Genomic DNA, 20297 nt, shown 5'->3' with positions numbered 1-20297 from the left:
AGGAACCACATCCAGTTATTGGCCACAGCAGAGCAGTCGATAGTAGATACTTCATATTGGACATTTTAAAATGCCAAATTGCAACCATTTAAAGGATTTGTGTTGCACACAGTGAATATGAATATGACTTGACTGTATCTCAGACTGTATATGAATGGAAATAATCTTTATCAGGTTACTTTATAGTATGTGAGTGGATATGGATTAAGATGATTGTAGCCTACCTCTGAAAGCTTTGATGTCAGTTTGGATTCCCATGCAGGGCAGATGAGGTTAAGATGATAAACTGGAGGACATTAAAAATATGAGAACCCTCCTAACCTGATTAATATCACAGGAAACAAGCAGGAAAATATTTGTTTGTTCCTTTTGAAGAGACTCTACAGGGGATTACAACTAATCAGAGTAATGACATTGTAAGGGGTCCAAATTTATTATGGCCGTTATGAGAAACAATATCCCCCCCAACACATGTGCCGTGTAAAGGAATGTTTTGGTTTGCAAGTAAGATCTAATTATGCCTTTGGAGGGAGATGGTTTTCAAACATGTCGGGATTTCAAAGGGGTCCCTGCGTACCCGTGACCCGAGAGGCTTCTGGTCCAGGGCTGGTCCGGACGCTGGATCTCTTAATTTCCCACACATGGCCACTGTATTCAAAACCAGGTCCAGGACTGGGGGGGCACAGCTGTCATGTCAGAACCTTGGAGCTTTGGGGAAGAAACCCCCCTGACTGAAATGCAGAGTGACGGCCATGGGAATGGCTCCTAATGGGGAATATCTCCCGCAGGCTCGCGGGGAAGGTTGTCTGTTTGTACAGCTTCTTTCAGGGTCCTTCTGTACTCTTTGTCTTAAGGGAGATGCATTGGTATGTGTGGTACAAGTTAGTCCATTGTTGTTTATGCGTATTTGTTTAATTTAAGTGAATCTGTAATACAGCAGGTATCCAAAGTTCTGAAATGGCTATAAGACAAGATTCAAATTGTGGAGGTGCTCTTTGGGAAGCAACAGAAGGAAGGAGTTCCAAGGCAGAGGAGAATCGTACGTAATTGTCCTTGAACATGAGGGGCCTATATTCTTCATATGGATTTTCTAATTTAATAGTGGCTTTTCAGATATCAGACTATGCCTCCTCTGAGAACAGTGCCTCGGGATTCTATGTGAATCTGAGTTGGTCAACTGCCAGCTGTGCGGAGAAGAAAAAAACCTTCCTAGGGGAACAATCTATTGATCTATCTGTGTCCCAATGGGTACAATATGAATTTGAAAGGATGGTTTAAAAAGAAAAATATGATGAAATGTAAGATATATCTTTGAACAAGATGTCTGGAAGAGGGCTATGTGAATTAAATATTTCAAATATTTAAGAAACAAAATTGAATAAAGTTACTCTGTCTATGCTTCAGAAATCTACTGGTGTTTGAAATCAGTAGAAAGAGTTGGGAAGTTGTTTCCGCAAAAGGGGAATGAGATGTGTCACACAAATTCATGAGAGAGCTCAGCATGACACACACACTGTATCTGTGTAGCCATGGAAACAGTCAGCTGACAAACCTGAGTGCTGTAGGTAAGGTGCCTTTCTCAGCAGGAGTCAAATTTGAACCTTCTGTCAGTAAGTCCGATACCATATCCCGCAGAAAAATAGCTCAAGCTAGGTTTTGAAACAGCTGGTAGCTGGATGACCAGTTCAGACCAGCTCCATACTCAACATGGTTCGACCAGCTCAAGCTATGTCTTAAAACAGATGGTAGCTGGTAATTTCAAGCTGGTCTAGCTGGATTTTACACCAGGTTAATCACTTCACAAGTGCCATGACTGGATCCAAAGAAGCTCAAAATTCACCTTGCACCACAATACAGTTGGATCTTTGCGAACAGCGTGACATTCATGCTAAATCAGAAATGAATTTGTATTCTTTTCAGGGAACATGCAGACACGTGTCATCAGTAGAAGCATTAAAAACAAAAAAAGCAGTCTAAAACAAAAGAACGTGAGTGTTCAGAGGTGTCTTTTCATTGTAGGAAACGGACATCCCACAAAGCTTTGATGAAAAGCGTTCAAAGCTGGACATTCTGAAGGCAGACTGTCTTCCATGGAGAAAATAAGCGAAGCCATTTCAGTAGAACAGGTATTAGCTGTTTCATATGGGAGTGCACAGAGATGAATCACTCTCCCCATCCCCGGAATAATGCTAAAAGGAGAGGAATGGCTCCAGTTAGCCCGTGCTGCAATACAGAAGGATGCCCTGTGGCCCTGCTGATTAGTCATCCATGTGTGTGGCTCCAACAAAAGCTTAGGCCCTTCAGTGCTGAGCGGCCAGAGAGAGTGATGTCTCCACAGAGAGATCAGCGCATTCATGTCAGCCAGGCTCTCCTTCACAAGGAAGAATAACAGTGCCGTCAGCAACTGACCACGGAGTTCACCCAACCTGAAGGCTTTGAGGAAGATTAATGGGCTGTGAGTGAGGTAAAAATGGATGGGTCTCCTCTGTATTTTGTGCAAGTGTGCAATAACTTCACTCTGGGTTTTTTTCCCACCCATTTCTGTTTGGGATTTTCTCATTCGATTCTTTGTTTGTCACTCTTTTGTGTTGGGGACTTTGGAGCACAGGGGGCTTTTTGTACCTGTATGTGCTATGGAGAAGGGGCTGTCTTTGTAGCGTACAGGTGCGTATCGGGTCTATCATCTTCAGTAGCTGCATCCAGAAATATCCACACACTCACACACATACATGCGCATTCTGGTCTTCATTAGGCTTAGACTGAACATCCTCTCTGCCTGACAGGCAAACGTTTTCCATTGGCGCCTTGTCCTCGCTGGATCCTAACCAAAAACACACTGCCCCCTAAGGCAAGGTCAGAGGAGTGTTCGCCAGCTCGCCCCTCTGCCTGCTCTGATGGGGGTGGAAGAGAAACTCACTATTCACATTCAATTTCATCCATCGCGCAGACAATTTAACCTGGGTCCTAGAGATATAAATGCCATCATTTCAAAGAGAGGTATGAATATGAACAGCATATGTCCACTGCAAATCAGAGTTTGTCTCTCTATCAGTCTGCCTGTCCATCTATGTTAGTGGGGTTCCCAGAATGCACCATCTCCGTCCCCATAAAAATGACAACCTTCTGGCCATGGACCCTCATCTCAATAAAATAACACTCGTACTCTGTTTTGACATCATTACACCATGGATCTATATAAGACATGTAACATATTATTTTAATTTTAAAATGTTTGTGCATTGTGCAGGATACCCTGGTGGCAACGTTGCCGATCCCTAGTGTGGGAACATCTGTGATGGAGTAACTCAGACTGCAGTAAGTGCAGGTGAATGAAAGAGAGGAGTCGTGTGAGATGCCTGATAAATGGCAGTGTGTGCTTGTTTTGGAGCTAATCTCCAGATACAGGGGCAGGTGGGGGGTCAGTGGAAGTGAATGGGAGACAGAGACGGTCTTTGTTGGCCTTCTCTGTGAATGGAGTTAGTGTTTCCCTCCACTCTGTGTCCAGTCGAGACAAATGTCAGCTCGGCTGAAGTGTAAATATTTGTGAGCGATTTGCAGTTATCCAAGCACACCCCAGACAACAGCGCTGTTTATTGAACTTGTTTTTATTTGAGGATGAGATCGCACCAATCTCGACAATGGCGCATTGTTCTCATAGCGAATTATCCCATTATTGTTTACCAGAATAGAGCCATTCCTATCAAAGGCTTATCTTAAGGCTCAATGAGGCACACAGCCATTATTTCACTGTTGCCTTTATTCACTGTCTTCAGAACCCAAGATTTACAGCAATTTGCTTCAAAAGAAAGGGGAAAAAAACAGTGAGAGCCTTTTGTGCTTGATGTTTTCACAGGGAGAGTAGTGGTATTTGGAGAGACAAACTCTGAAGTGTTGAAAAGGAGAGGATCTGGTTGGCTTAGGCAGAAAGGGGCCTTGGCGGGGGTAGGCTGATAAACCAATAAACGGTGATTACACTGGCATGAATGAAAGGACCAAATCCCTTGTGGCATAATTGAATTGTAAGTAAAAATCCCCACAAAAAAACTGTAGCCTGGCGCTGGTGAGATGGGCAGTGTGTGAAAAGGATAGCGCAAAACTCAGCACCCGAGCGTGGAATCAACTGGGCCCAGCACACAGCCGTGACCAATCAGAAATGACATGGGCTAATTATCTGGGTATCCAAAGCACTTCTCATGCTTACAAAATAGGTGGTCCTACGAACATATATTCTCAATGAGGCTGAGATAATGGAACTCATGACACTGAATGAAAGTGACGGGGATTAATTTGCAGTCTTTTTTAATTTCATCATTTTATAAGAAACTGCCATAAAGAATCAAATAGACTGCTGTACCATAACAATGGTTTCATGTCACCTATGAAAAAAAAACATTTTTTAAGTATGGAATAATATAATATTGTGTCACGGATTCATACAATTGCACAATATTGCTGAATGTTGATGAACCTTGATTTGCTATATAGTATTTCTACTGTAGCCCACCGAAACGTTGGCCTCCGGGCAGCGGCTAATCGTCCCTTAGTTCTGCTTCAGAAGGATGCACTTAAACTGGAGATCAGAGGCAGGAGTGTAGACATTTCCAGAGGCCTGGTGGTTTCACATGGATATTTGGGAATTGTACAAAATAAATCAGGGGATGTCCAGAGCATATAAAAAAGCCAAAATGGTGCTGGAGGAAGGGCTTCTGAGATAAGCACTGTGACATCAGCGATGTCAGCAGTGTCCAACAGCAAAGCTGCTGTAGGCCTATTTAGTCCTGATCTTGTGGTGTCAGTACTGACTGGACACTGCGATGCTAACGCTAATGGCTACTGGCTGCACCAGCAGCAGAGCAGGGTGTCTGCTTGAATTGATGGAAGGCACAGCAGCGAAGAGACAGCACCCGACAAACTGACAAAGCCAACAGATGTGAGAATCAATAATACCTTGGAAAGGTTAATTAGGCGACATTGGCTCAGGTGGTAAGAGCAGTCGTCTGGCAGGGAGGGACCCCCCAAATGCTCCTGACGAGCTGGTTGGTGCATGGCAGCCAATCGCCGTTGGTGTGTGAATGTGTGTGTGAATGGGTGAATGAGAAGCATCAGTTGTACAGCGCTTTGGATAAAGGCGCTATATAAATGTCAGACATTTACCATTTACTCCAGTGCTATGCAGAGGTCACACTGATTGTTCAGCATCAAAGAAAGATAAATCAGGAATAGGTTTAAGGATTCTTTTATTAATTAACAGTATGTACACTTTCTACCATGGAAAAATAATAGGTAACATAACAGACTATATTTACAATTCCATTTTTACAAAATGTCTTTACAAGGAGTTCTGTCAGTTTAAAAAAGGACTAGACTACAAAACAAACACACAAACACACAAATCAAACTTTTTACTGTAATACATCCATAAATAAATATAGACATTTACTGACTGTACCATCACAAAGAGATCTACAGCCAATCAAGCATATATATATAATTCCATCATTTGCAAACTAAGTTATTTTATTAATAAACAATACATATTTATTCCCCATAGAGTTCTCAGTTAATCTGTTAGTGGAATCTTGCTAACATATTCAAAAGAGGTAACAAAGATGTACGTCATGCCTAGAATAGAACACTATGTTTTGTCATGCAAAACCATGAAAAGCATTCGGTTTGAAGCAAGCAACATTTACAGTTAAAATCAAATGGCTGTCTACATGCAATGTCACACTCTGAAATGTTCCTTTGTTAAAATTCATTAAATGCATTAGCCATCCACATTATGTATTTAAGCGCCTTTTCTTATTACTTGGTACAGTACAATAAATAGTACAATTCAACACTACTTTCTCCATACAGATGACAAGTTATAATGATTGCATTTTACAATTCTTATGGCATTTTTTCCATTATGTTCAAGAGTCTTTTTTGCAAGGTACATTTTTTTTCTACTAAATGAAAAGAATTGCTTGCAACGACGCAGCATTCCTTGCTTCTATCAGGGACACTTCAGGTTTCACGGAATATTTCTATCGTGTAAGGTTTACGCCGTGGTAATTGGGATGTTTATTTTTCTGAAGACTGCCCTTCTCTTCACAGACCAGGTGGGGGCGCTGTTTGGTTGTTGTCCCGGAAGCTTTGGATTGAAAGGTAAGGTGTGATGAGGGAACGATCACGCAGGTCTCAGCCAGCACTGAGGCCCACGGACTGTCCCAGGGAGCATGCCATTGGAGTAAATACACAGTCTGCTGGCTTTTCTTCTCTTTTTTTTTCCTCTTTTTTTTGTCGCTTCCAGTTTACGCTTCCTACGCTACCGCTGAAGTGGTCCCGCCTGTGTGACCGGCTGCGGTCCGGGTTGGCGTGGGGTCTCAGTGCTTCTCTGCCGATGGTTTCTGGTGGTGCTGGTGGTGCTGTCTGAGCCTGGGCCCTGAACGACACACGGGAGACAACAGGGGTCAGAGCTGGCCACTGTGGATCAGAAGCAGCCATTGTGGATCAGAAGCAGCCATTGTGGATCAGAAGCAGCCATTGTGGATCAAAACCGACCATTACGGATAAGAACTGGTCATTGGGATTCACAGTATCTCGCTGATAATTGTGTTTTTGTTGAGCCAAGCCTCAACAAAAATCCTACAAAAAAATACTAGGTGAAAAATCCTGTCAGGTACAGCAGGTGCATTTCTGTGACTTCCCTGTATATATAGTTCTTCCTTAAAATGCATAAACACAGAACATTAATATATGCATAGGTATGAAGCAGATCTTAAAGATCTTCTGATCCGTGTGTATATGATGTTTGCATATCATATTTGGCCCATTTGTGGTCCTTTATCAGATACATATGCGATCTGTGGCCATGAGACCGCTGTGAGAACAGTCAAATTATAATTCATATGTTAACATCGCACTTTTAGCTTAGGTATCTACTATTGAGTAATCAAATTGCATACTCAACAGTAGGCAAGTAAGCTGTCTCGGCCTTGATCAATGCTTGTGCTGCTATTTCTGTCGGATGTGAACAATGCCAATGTAAAATGATTGGATCTGAGCCAGAGATCTGAATCGAGCATTAAGGCCCATAATGTGACGTTAGCCTTGGTGGGTGGGCAGCCCCAGTAAAGGCAGCGGTAAAGGAGTCCTTACGGTGCTGCAGGGCTGGCGACAGGGTGGGGGTCTGGAAGGTCTTCATGGTGGCAGGCCCTTCTCCTCCCGTCGTTATCACCTGCACTTCCAGCCTGTAGAACGTCCCTGGACGCAGGTTGGACACCACCAACAGGTTATGGTCCTGTGAGCGAGCAGAAAGTACTGTTAGAGTCTCATAACCAATCACCTATAAGGGAGCAAACTCACTAATGCGCATTTAGCAGCGTTAAACTACGGGTAAAGTTGTCACAAGAGTTTTGTGACAACTTTACCAATTGCTTAATACTGCTAGAGCCCCAGAATCCATTGTTACACTCCCGATAGCAAGTGAATCTGGCCTGGATTAGCTCGCTATCTGGGACAGCTCAGAATGAAGAATGGATAACTGTCCCACCCACGAGGGAGAAACTCTGCTGTGTACAGCCAAGACGCTCTTGAGCAGAAACATGGTAAACAATAAGATAAACATCCAGAGTTTTTACCATCTTACTTGAAACCAAGCGTGGGATAAACTGCATCTTCTGCAGCAGAGGACACAAAGACTTTGCCTATAGGGGTACAGGCAAAGGCCTCATTTTAATCAGAAAATGTTAGATTTCCTCCCTCATAATCTCAGCACCGAGGAGTTATTTTTAGATCAAATGGGAGCTTCTTGCTGGGCAGTGAAGAGCAGGTCCTGGATGTTGTTGGCAGGGGAGAGAATGTGAACTCGTCGGTTCCTGGGATGCGAGGCGTGGGATGAAAGGGAGGGCGCAGATGCCATGCGAGCAGGGCTGGGTGAGTTTGTGCCAGCGCATCCTGCCATTCTCACACCCCCTCTGTTCCCCCAGCATTAGGGACTGCTGGGGCCAAGGCCCACCAACCGGGACACCACAGCCACCTATCCCTACATACCCTACTCTCTCAGTGTCATAAATAACATGCCTTAAAGGTACAATAGGTATTTTGGACTTCTAACGGTCAAGAGAGGAATTGCAGCAACAAACACGCACAAACCACAACACTGTTTATCCCTCCCCCTTCTCTGTGAACGCACTGACGTTGAAATGCCATTAGCTGTGGCAATTACCAATGAGCCAATGAGCTTGAATTATTTTACTTCTATCTTGTAACAATGTTTTAACACAAAAATCTTACCTATTGTACCTTTGAAGCAAAAACATAATTTCTCCTGGACTCTTAAAACAAGCAGGCTGGTACATCCATGTATTAGTGCTCGCCCATATACTATGTTCTTGCATTTTGTTGTTTTGTCATGTTTGGCACAGTTTGTAGCTGCCCGGAAATATACTGTGATATCACACCACTAAAAAGAAAACGATGAATCAACACAGTACATGAAGACAGTGCAGCACAAGAGAGTCAAAAACTCATATGTTGCACATTGAAACCTCTGCTTCTGCTGTTTTTGAACTTAGATCTTTCACTTCTGGAAATTCTGAAACCTTTGAATGTTGGAACCTTTTGTTTTTTTTGGAATGTTTCTATTTGCAAAATTATAAGTCAGTGTTCCATAATTAAATTGCTTTTAATTACCATTAGTGATTGCTACATCAGCATTATAATATTCAAGTTTATAACATTATAATCACATATTGTGATTGCGCGCCTTAAAGTATTAACAATCATAACTAAACGTCAGCTGCAACAGAACATAGACAATACACCCTATTTGACTGGATTGACTTGGAATGATGATTTGTTGGCCTGGTTAATGTGGGAGGCAGTGTGGTACAGCATGGCAGTGGTTAAGGTACTGTAACAGAGGTTGCAGGTTAAAATGTCATGTGTCATATTTCCATTGTACTGGTGGGACATAGAGTCTGAAGTACTTCAGTCAATCCACAGCTCCAAAATAACATGTAAGTCACTGCGTATAACGGTGTTTGTTATGAAAATAGAATACCCTTTGCCTACCGGAGGCAGTATCTGTGACTGGGAGATGATGCTATTGGGCAGGCTGTTCTGACGGCTCTCAGTGGTGACCTCCGCCCAGGTGACCTGGTACCCCGTGACGCGCTGGTGGGGGTGTGGCTTCGACACCCTCCAGAAGAAGCTGCCGGTGACGTTTCCCTCATGGGTGGAGAAGGACGCAGTCAGGTTCTCCGGCTTGGCCAATACTTTCTGCAGCGTAGATCCTTAAACACACAGAACAGAACATCCCCAGTTGTATGTGTGAGGTTTACGTACATGTTGCCATGACAGAAAAATCGAACAGGTGTTTATTCCATCACGGCAGAAGACCATAAGCTATGTTCCAGACCCCCTAGGAGATGCTGAGGGGTGCAGTGAGGGTCATGAGATGCATGAGGAAATAAATGTTACATCCCTTCCTCAGACATTCATATTAATACATTTTTCATTTTTCCCAGTGTGACCATAAGTTAAACTGAATTTTCACATGGGTCATAGAAGATGTAGTCATTCATTAAATAGACCTTGAGAGTTAAGGAGTCCTTGGAGTGTATGCACCTTATAGCAGGGCTCTATTAGCTTTCTGCTTTTAGCAGAAATCCTTGGAGCAAAACTATGGCAGAACAGGATGGAAGGTGATCCTAAATGAGTAGGGTTTCCACAGGAACAGCGTCAACCTTCCACCTCAGCTCCCTCAACCTGGCCACCCAACTATTCTGCAGTTTAACCGACTTAACAGTTCCCTGCTTCTCCACCTCTGGTGTGTGACTAATTAAAGCAGTTAATTAGACAGTTAATTACCTCACCTGGTTTCTTGGGTCTGAATTAGTATCTGATATGTAGGCGAAAACAAAAACAAGCACACCCTGTGGCTCTCCAGGACCTGGAGTGAGGACCACTGCTAAAAAGCATCAAACTAGTGAAAAGCACTATTTCAATGTTATCCATAAAGGGTTTTAACATGGTGAGGGCTCAGGGCCACTATGTAAACCCCACGCAGCCAGAGTGCCAAAAAGCACTTTGAGATGGTGAAAGGCACTATCTACTGCAGGGGTGGGAAATTCCAGTGTATGCAGGTTTTTGTTTCCACCGATTACCCTGGCTAAATTAGCTAATTGGCCGTATACACCAACACTAGTTCACTCAGATTAGATCACAGTAAAACCATATCATACAGGGACACAAGAACAGTCTTTGACTGGCATTCATGCCTTCATCAAGAAATGTAGCTAACACGTCAGATGATGTAAATGTTAGAACCAATTAAGTAATGAAGACCAGTAGTTGGCATGAAAACCAGAAACAGATACGGCCCTCGTTGCCCACCTCTGATCTGCTGTAAATGTGATCCAACACCAGCCTCACCTCCTTCCCCGGGGCAGTGGATGTGCTTGAAGGTCTTGGCCCTCAGGGTGGAGCAGGCTGGGGTGAGGAAGGTGGTGCTCTCTGCCTTGGACCGGCCCTTGGAGCGCATGGTGTGGACGGTCACCTTGTACTTGCAGGAGAACAGCAGGCCCGGGAGGTTGATGTAGTTTTCCTGAGAGACACACCCATGAAAAACACACATACATTTTTCAGCACTGATGAGCTTGACTTCCCTCACAGGTCAAGTCCCAGAGGTCACAGAGATAATTAGATACACCAAGCCTCAAATGACATTTCCTGTCTCTGCTCAGAGGAGAGAAAAAGGCTTGAACTTAAAGCCAGAATATGACGAGCTTTATCAGTACTGCTTATATAGGAGAAGCTTTGCAATGCAGCTTATGAATTGGAAATGAGTAACAAAATCTGATTATGAAAATTCCTAAATTAAATTCAGTAAGCCCACACATGCAAGTACCTTCCCTTTCAGATGTAAACAAAATATCTGATGTGATTCAGTGGGTGTTCATTTTCATCCTGCAGAAATACTCCCCCAGAATCGTGGGAAGCAGAGTTTTAACAAAGAGAACTCGGAGAACATTAATACCAGTGCATGTCGAAAAGGGTGTACAACCAATTGTTTTTCTTTCATCTCCATAGTTATGTGCTCTGACACAGCTAGTATGTGCGCATGTGATTTCGCAACAAAAATGACTAGTTATTCCTGGTGTTAATCACTTCAACCTCAAACCCCCTCCCTGCCTCACTGCTTTGAGGGAAACTGGCAGCCGGCCTCTTTATATCTCTGAACCCCAGAGTTATTTGTAAGTGTGGGGTTTTGACAGCGGTGGGTAAATGGGTGGTGTTGTGGTACGGAGCAGCGAGCCCTTGATTAAAACCGTCCGCGGCACCTCATTCACACAGAGAAGAGAAGAGGACAAGACCGGCTCTGGCATTCTCTGCAGCATTCTATAGAAAAAAAGGATGTGTACTCCCTAGCAACCAGAAAGAGAGCGGCAGAAGAATGCATTGATTACTATACCACTGCCGTTCTGTATCAGGGTGAGACAGAGCAGCATCCTAAACAGGCCCCTGTGAGGGGGGAGGGGGGCTATGTGTGTATGAATCCCAGAAACTTCGTCTCAGTGAGCGTGTTTCACAGGGCCCCATACCCTTCCTGCCCAGATGGAAGGAGTAATGATAAACAGCAAAACGTTCAACGTAAAATTGACTGTTTTTAAACTTTTTTTTTCTTTTCTTTTTTTTACAGCGTTTCGAACACTAAAAGAGTGCATATGGTCCGCACTGGACTTTTATTAAAGTTGATTTAATTCTGGGAATTTTGCTGTGTTTACGTAAATGTTTATTTTTTCAGAAGGAAACGGTTAGGGGAGAGAGTGTGTCAAATCTGCTCGGTGCCAAGTGACAGGCTCAGTGAGTGCACAGCGCGGGCTCTCATTGGTCACAGGCAGCGTGGTTCTTCTGTTACCTGGGTGACAGACTTCTCCGGTTCCCTGGTCTCGTTGTGGCTGCAGAACTCAGGTGACCACTGCACATGGTAACGGCTGGCCACAGAGTCTGGTGTTCAGAAGAGAAACATTGTGTTACCTGGACACAGATCGTATATCACATCTCAATACTGTTGCACCACACAGTCCCTGGCATGCGACCGGGATATGTTACATATTCACTTTCAGCCCTTATTGTTCAGTAGGTTTTGCAGATGTTTGGATGTGACATCAAACCCAGGTCCTGGCTCACTTGTGGCCATTAAAGGTCCTCTTTAAAGTTCCATCATGTCCTGGTAAACTCCTCACAAAATTGGCTTTCTACCTCTCATTGGCTACACAATCATTCGCTGGCCACTTTGACTCACCAATCTGGCACGGCAAGGTTGAGCTACCTTGTTTAATAAAGACAGAATTGTTTTTTAAGTGTCTTGATAAATTGTGTTGATTATTTCCATCCAATGTATGAAAGCTATGTCCTAGTTTGCCCTTGTTGGCACTGAGATGAACAACTAGAGACCTGTTGTTGGGTCAAAGGCAGCCAGAATTCAAACATACACAGACTCAAGTTCCCTCTGTAGCAGGGGCTCTTTTTACAACAGTGCTAAAGTTTCCATTTTAGAGTAAGCTATAATTTTAGATCTTAGACACGTTTATGTTACTGTTCATGTCGGTTGGTTTAAACGGAAGGGCTTAAACGTTTACTGTGTAAAGGAACCCAGCGGAGTGTGTAAACCTGAGGTAATATCTCTGTCCATGATGCTGTTCATCGCTGAGAGCTCATTGGTGAGGGGGTTTTCATGTCAGCAAGCTGGGCCCCCAGCCTTGATTACCACGCTGAGGTAATCACGAGTGTTTACGCTCGCGGCGTTCCCCAGCTATTCTACAGTTTATTATTCATTGGGGGTGTCCTCTGGATGTGAAATTACACTCCTCATATCAATAATGGAGCTAGGCCGCACTGCATTAGCCCTCCGGCTGTGACCTGGGTTTTTGCGGTGGGGAGATAAAAGAGGCTTTGAAGGCGAAGGCACGCGTTTGGAGCTCGGAGCGCTTTGGAAACAGAAGAGAGGAATCGCGGAGAAAGGGTGGGGGGAGGGGGGGGGGAGTGCAGGAGCGCCGCAGAAGAGCACAGAGAAGGAGCGCAGTGATGGGGTGGGAAAACCTCCCCGGAGCGCCGTGAGAACCCGGCACGCTAACAAAGGCCCACCCACGGCACCAAACGCCGGTGCGCCAGCCGATGTGAAAATCTCACCGGTCATGCAGGAGAAAACCTCCATCCCACCCTTTGTGTTCACATTTCACTCTTTCATATGACATGCAGCTACACAAAGACAAAGGCTCATTGATTGTGTTAAAACTGTCCGCTTCTTAAAGCCTCTTTGAACACCAGATTAGCTCCACCACAATTTACTGCGCCGACCACACCCACAGATTATCCGAAACGAGAGTTGACTAAGCATATTACAATACCCTAATTGCCGAAATGCGCTATTAAAACCAAATTAGGGTTTTCTATGATCAAAAATGTGTAAGGTTGCATATTTACAAAGCAAATGTCAATACAGGTACAGTAGAAGTTGTATCTGGTTGGAAAGAGAAAAGGTTTAGTAACCTGAGAATGTCTTCATTATTAATAATCATATAATCTGCAATCTGGGTAGATTTCACAGATCAAAAGTACCCAGTTAACTGCTGATCACGTGTGTTCCACCTGTGACTACAACTGAAATGAATCTACGAACGAATCGGTTTACCAGTCGGAGAGGGGCCTCAATCCAGGGGATTTGACTACTTTAAAAATGCATTATCCCTTTCTTCCTGGTCCCCTTCTCTCCTTGTGAATTGTAACTGGCTGCCATGATAGGGCCCGCACTAATTATTCAGTAAACAAAGGAAGGAAACGTGATCTGTCCTAATTCGCCCCCTTCAGTGAAGCAGACAATGATGCATGCCTTGTATAAAAGATTTCGGCTACATGTGATTACAAGGCCCACAATGCTTTGCTTTGAACAAATAATTGAATGGATCCCACGAGAAGTTGATCCAGCACGACCAAGGAAGGAAGGAAAGGGATGGATACACCAGTAAATTAGCAAAATAATATGAAATAACTACAAACTTTCATTTGGAATGGAACTTTTGAAATCTAAGCTTTATGCCACGTCAAAATATAAAGGGATTAGAACATAGCATGTGCTGTGGGATTTAAACATCTTTCCTGAACGAATGATAGATGTTGAGAGTTTCTGAAAAAAAACTACTTCCCTCAGTCTCATTTTCCCCGTCTACTCGTCTCCTCCCATTTCATATTTCCCCCTGATGCGTTCAGAAGCAATCAAGGAAGGGAACTTTTTATTATTATTTGAAGGCGGGTCGGATTTCCCGGGAGCCAGGTATGGACGCTTCCCAACACCTCTGTCATCTTTTCGGGAAAGCAAACCCGAGCTCCGCTAACTCTTTCGCTCTCACATAACTGTGATTCCGCAGAAAGCCGCTTCCTCACAGGAACGGCGAGCCTCCCGAGGGGGCCCCGGAGCCCTGGAAGAATGCTCTGTGGAGTTTGGCAGAGGCGATGACATGTATTAGTAACGTAGCGAGGAATAAGACCTGACAGCGTAGCCTCGCACGTACTCCTTCTCAAGGCCCTCTCCGTTCGCACTCTGGCATTAATCGAACGCAAGGACACTACGGCTGCCCCCAGCCCTTAACCCTTTCTGTCCGGGCCCGTCCCAAGAAGAATGACATCAATCCCCGTGAAACATAACTGGCTGTATTAGCGGGAATGTCCGAAGACAGCGTTTCATGGTGTGTGTGTGTGTGTACGTGTGTGTGCGTGCATGCGTGTGTGAGAGGTATCTATTGAATGCAGCTGTCAATGACACACCAAAGGACTGAGCTCCACTCTGAGTGTATGGTGTTCTTCTGTAAACAGAACCTCCCTGCTTCGACATGCATAGATTAACACACGCCCAGTCTGGGCTGTCATTACCATCACACACAAAGAGCCATTGTTTCATATGGGCGTTTACGCTACAAACATTTAATGGTCTTTATGCCTGGGATGGATGACAAGGCACGGAAGCGGGAGCTAGAAGCGCACACATGCAGACGCTGCTCAGTCTCCGGAGGGCTGCAGGTACAGAGCTACCCCAGCCTGTCAGTACACACCTCCGCGCTTCTTCCAGTAGATCCGGACCTGGAGCAGGCTGTCCTGGTAAAAGGGGGTCCCCACCTCCAGGGGCCCCGCCGGCCGCTTCCCGGGGCCGGAGCTGGAGAGGGAGGTCAGCGCCTCGTCCTTCTTCTGCTTCGACGACGCTTCTACCAGAGGGATAAAACGGGGTCGCATCGTCTCCTCAACTGTGCCCACACACGTGTAGTCTTTCATACGGTTACATAGTGTGAATAAAGCACGTTTTCTAAGTATCACTGTTTTGTTTTGGACCCAATATAACTTGAGTTGAAAGTTTGCCATCTTCATAAAGAATTCCAGCTGGGTACCACTTCTATACAGCACAGCACAGCGATTACATCTTCTGTCATTTACAGAGAAGAATGCTTCACTTCTCCAGTGTAATCCAGTGCTTCTTAACAGAGTAGTATAAATCTGATTTTTAATGAAACTTTTTCTCGTTCTAAAAAAAGACCCTTACACCCAAATGTATTAATTATCTCAACACACCACAAAATGCTTGATCATAGAACGCTTGATCTCAGAATACTTGATCCCTTTTGTTCAGTTGAAGTGCCCTCTCACAATGTTCACTCTGATTAGTGTGGGCTGCATTTAATTTCACCAAATGTTTGAATCCCCCCAGAAAATACTTTCAGCATCTCCACTTCACCTTACAAAACTCTTTTAAAATGTATTCATCTTTCAGCTACTGTGAAGATTCCTCCTAGCAGCCCCATGGGGTGATTCCATGGAAAGGGTACACTGAATGTCATTGACCATTAACCCAGACTGGAGGGAAAGACTGTGAGGGTGACATACTTGTGTCGTTGATCCGTATGGTGGTGAAGTACAGGGATGACTTCCCGCTCTTCAGACGCACCTGGCCCCAGTACGTTACTGCCTGCAGCTCCACCGTGTAGCTGCTGTTGGCCTGAAGCCCCTCCAGGTCCACAAAATTCTGGGCCTAAAACGAGAGAGAACCATATTAGAAGCACACGTGTTACACATGTACCTTTAGATGCACAGACACACAGACCTCTGAAAGCACAAACATTACCCACAGGCCTTTTGATGCACAAACACACCATCACATACGCCCTTAGAGGAACCAGACTTGTGGACTGTCAGTTATTAGCATATTATTTCTCAAAACATATCATTATCCACTATAGAATGTGTGTTCTGCCTGACCTGCCCATTCAGATGACCACTGCATGCACTCATTACTATGAGGGAGACAGTAGTGTGTTAGAGCAAGTGGAACTTCGGTGACTGCTCTTTTATGGTTTCATACCTTATAGACCGAGTTTGATGTGACAGTGAGCAGAAGAGAGATAAGCCATGCACAGGTCAGTAGAATTCACATGTACTACCTTCAGAAGACTGCACCACTGCACCTGCTAGTCATTATAGAGCACTTCGGCAGGGCACTGTGGGTAAGAAAATGTGAACATTCTGCAGAGCCTGTGTCCACTCATTGCCATTTCTCTGGATCTGCTAGTTTTCACAGCAGACAGGAATCTCACCCAGACACCTCTGAGGAAGGGTCTGGTAAGTACCGAGGTCAAACAAGGTCAAGGGCTTGTTGGTATACCTGAGTGAGAGGAGGAAATCTCCGCAACATATGCGTCCCAGATGCAGCGACCACAAAGTTCATATAGATATAGAGGGCCTTCAATCTTCACTTCAATACATTACATTGCATTATTGGCATTTGGCCGATGCTCTTATCCAGAGCGACGTACAGTTGATTAGACTAAGCAGGAGACAATCCTCCCCTGGAGCAATGCAGGGTTAGGGGCCTTGCTCAAGGGCCCAGCGGCTGTGCGGATCTTATTGTGGCTACACTGGGATTAGAACCACCAACCTTGCGTGTCCTAGTCATTTACCTTAACCACTACGCTACAGGCCGCCCTGTAATCAATCCATTGTAATGATTAAAAATACAATGAAGATTTTACACGATGAAGTTTCTGAGCATTCTGCAAAAAAATTTTTAAAAGAAGAAAACATGTCATGGAGAAATTTATTTAGGGAAAATATAGAACTCAATTCCCCCGACCAGCCTCCCTCCCCCCCTAAACGTCGGGACTGATAGAACAGGTTCTGTAACGTCGTGTGATGCCGCCTGCTGTTCGTCTTTTACGGCCGAAGGCACTGCTATATTTACTGCGCTGCGGCTTGCTGGGCGACTCTGTGACAGGATGAGTGAGTTTCCAATGTTCCTGCCGCAGGCCCCCAGCCGAGCTAGGCAGAGGGAGGGATCCCTTACCCCGTTCGTGGTCTTCCTCCTCTTCTTCTTGGACGGCACCACGGTCCGGTCGGCCACGGTCCAGCTCCAGAACACTTTGAAGTGGTGGACGGGGAGGTCCGGCTCCTCCGGCAGGGTCCAGCTCAACCGGGCCAGAACCCGGCCCTCGGGGCCCACCGTCATGTTGGTGACCCTCAGTCTGGATGGAGCAGGGGGAGCAGAGGGATCTGCGGGGACAGTGTCCAAGATCCGCATTAGAAAATTACTTTACGTATATAACACGGTTGGGTTGTGGGAGGCATAGAGGTGAGCTGTGCAGTGTTCAATGAAAAACAGTACTTGCTGTACAAAGAACTGTACACTTCATAATGCATCGTAACAGCCATACTGAACACTGCACTGAGATGCACTGCATCAGAGTGAAAAACACACTTGTGTGAAAAACTTTACAATACAAATTCATGATTGCCCAAGTGCATTTTAATTATGGGTGGAGGTCACAGTAAACTAAGTAAGTAGATCCCATGGGTCATACTTCAGAAGGCCAAAGGGTAAAAAGACGATATGCACTGAACAGTGTTAGAAGCTATATTCAAAAATCAGTTTTTGAATTTACTTTGTTCCAAGGGAAGTGAATTATGTACCACAAATCATACTAGAGTATTGAACACAGCGATCCTGAGGGACATGCAAATGCATATTTCTGAACTTAAGCGTGTGTGTGTGTGTGTGTGTGTGTGTGTGTTCATGAGCGTGTGTGTGTGCATGTGTGAGCGTGTCTGTGTGTGCATGAGCGTTTGTGTGTGAGTGTGTGTGTGTGAGCTTGTGTGCATGAGCGTGTCTGTGTGTGTTTCTGTGTGTGTGAATGTGTCTGTGTGTGCATGAGCGTGCGCATGTGTGTGTGCGTGCGTGCATGAGTGCAAGTGTGTATGTGTGTGTGTGTGTGTGTGTTTCTGTGTGTGTGACTGTGTCTGTGTGTGCATGAGCGCGCGCATGTGTGTGTGTGTGTGCGTGCGTGCACGAGTGCATGTGTGTGTGTGTGAGTGTGTGTGTGTGTGTGTGTGTGTGTGTTCTGACAGCATTCATGTAGGACTCGCTCTCAGCTGCCACTCCAGCGCCACTTCCTGACCGATGATGTCAGTCAGCCAAAGAGCCAGATGTCAGGAGTAGAAATCACTCTCTAATGAGAAAATGATGGAAAGCACAACTGTCCTCCTTCACCTGAGACGTGTCTGTGGCTGCCAGAGTGTCCAGTCTGACACACCGTTCAGGATGACTTGCAAACACTAATCCGCATAAATAACCCAAATTGCAGTCAGATGATCCACCAGCACTGTGGTTCCTCTGCTCCCTCCTGCCTGTCATGAAGACTTCAGCCTTTGGCACGAGCGCCGTTCACGGTCAGTAAATCACACACACACAGAAGTGTGTACACTTCTGTCTGGTTTACACAACGTCCCCTATAGGAGGAGGCGCCACCCCCCTGGAGCCGAAATAAGAGTGAGCTAAGTCTCCAATAAGTTCCAATAGCTTGCATTCTTGGTGTTTAGCTCAGAGCGCTAATCGTGCTAATGCAGATCGCAGTTGCACTTGGCAAGGTCTGTGGTCTGAAACCCCCAGCAGACCCCTGGTTACATAAAGAGCTGGGGGATTGCCACACCAAGATTTAATACCTGTTAAAAACAGATTGAGCTAATGAATTTCCTATGGCACTCATACGATGATGAATGATGGAGAAAGCAGAGGCCTATCTGTCATTTTTCCACAGTTCTACACTTTATACATTCTTTTTACGTGTGTCAAAAGTTCAGAGTAGTTGCATTTTTGGCAGACTACAGTATACATGATTGTTCCTTCGATATTTTCTAGCCAATGTTGACTTCCTGATTCCTTTCCTCTCCCGGCATCAAACCTGCCTTTTGTTCAAAAGTGCCACGTTTCCACTGTGCGTTCTACACGGAAAACAGCAACAAACACATGCAATTTTCAGACTTTGTGTGTGGCCAGGCTGGTCAGCGTCTGCTCTTGAGATGGGAAACACATTACCAAGGGAGGCATCACTAGGATATCTTCCCCATCAGAGAGCTCAACCCAGTGGCAAAGGTCTACCTTACCTCACTCCTCCCAGCACCTGATCAAAGCTTGTGTCTGAAAACTGTCAAAAGCCCACTAGTTTAAACGTATTCGATTCTATGGAGCTGTAAAGAGGGGAAACCACTCCGTTGTGAAGTTAAATTATGCTCTGGCCGCACCAGCGGAAAAGAACGGCATGCTCAGCCCCTCTGGTGATTTCTGCTCCGAACATCAGGGTAAATCAGTGTCTCTGTTCAGCCCTTCAGGACAGGGCCCAACTAACACAAGTGGGGCACCCTTAAAAAAAGACAGAACTGCTTTTATTTTTTACAAGAGGCTGATTGAGGTGGTGAATCAGAACATTGTGAAGGGTTAGAAAGAAATTAGACTCAGAGAGAGGCAGGAGAGAGAAGGCTGTGCTTGTGATGGTGAATTTTAAAAACATTCTCTTCTCTGAGGGCGTATAAAACCCTGAAACTGCACTAAATTACTGCAATTTAACTACCATGCTGCCTTTTAAAAGCAAACGATGCCTTTCAGGGAATTTATTACTATTATTAGTGGCAATATTTTATGGCTCAGTTGAAACGCAGTGGTAAAACATGAAGCTATTCTGTTTTTTTTATTTATTTCTAAGGTATTCTGCCTGAATCGCATTATTCACTGATGCAAGTGCTTCGCCATCCTACCATATGGGCACTGTGACGCACTCAAAGCTGAACTGTGCTGCAGACAACGGCAAACGGCAAACGGGTAACACCACTGCGGTCGACGGGAAAACAAGCGACTGACCTGTTTTTCAGGGGGGTCGTTATTGGTAGCAAATGGAGAGGATTGAGTGTCAGTCGGGGAGGGGGGGGTGATGTGACAC

At 44.9% G+C, this 20297-nt stretch overlaps 1 protein-coding gene across 2 annotated transcripts in view; it reads right to left on the bottom strand.

Annotated features, from left to right (window-relative positions):
* Positions 1–5220: 5220 nt before the first annotated feature.
* The window catches only part of LOC133116806 (anosmin-1), a 52998-nt gene continuing 37921 nt past the window's right edge, over positions 5221–20297 (bottom strand). The window contains exons 7-14 of one of the 2 annotated variants that reach the window (XM_061226772.1): positions 17375–17580; positions 15922–16066; positions 15099–15248; positions 11909–11997; positions 10384–10594; positions 9061–9281; positions 7144–7285; positions 5221–6427 (exon numbers count right to left, since the gene is read on the bottom strand). In XM_061226772.1, the coding sequence (XP_061082756.1) occupies positions 6369–6427; positions 7144–7285; positions 9061–9281; positions 10384–10594; positions 11909–11997; positions 15099–15248; positions 15922–16066; positions 17375–17580 (1223 nt within the window). In that variant the 3' untranslated portion in view covers positions 5221–6368. The remainder of the gene's footprint in view (positions 6428–7143; positions 7286–9060; positions 9282–10383; positions 10595–11908; positions 11998–15098; positions 15249–15921; positions 16067–17374; positions 17581–20297) is intronic. The other variant, XM_061226774.1, reaches the window with a different exon arrangement.

Source organism: Conger conger, chromosome 17, assembly GCF_963514075.1.
Source record: "Conger conger chromosome 17, fConCon1.1, whole genome shotgun sequence".
In the NCBI taxonomy this organism is placed as follows: domain Eukaryota; kingdom Metazoa; phylum Chordata; class Actinopteri; order Anguilliformes; family Congridae; genus Conger; species Conger conger.
The sequence above is the reverse complement of the archived record's forward strand: the minus strand, read 5'-3'. Positions and strand labels throughout refer to the sequence as shown.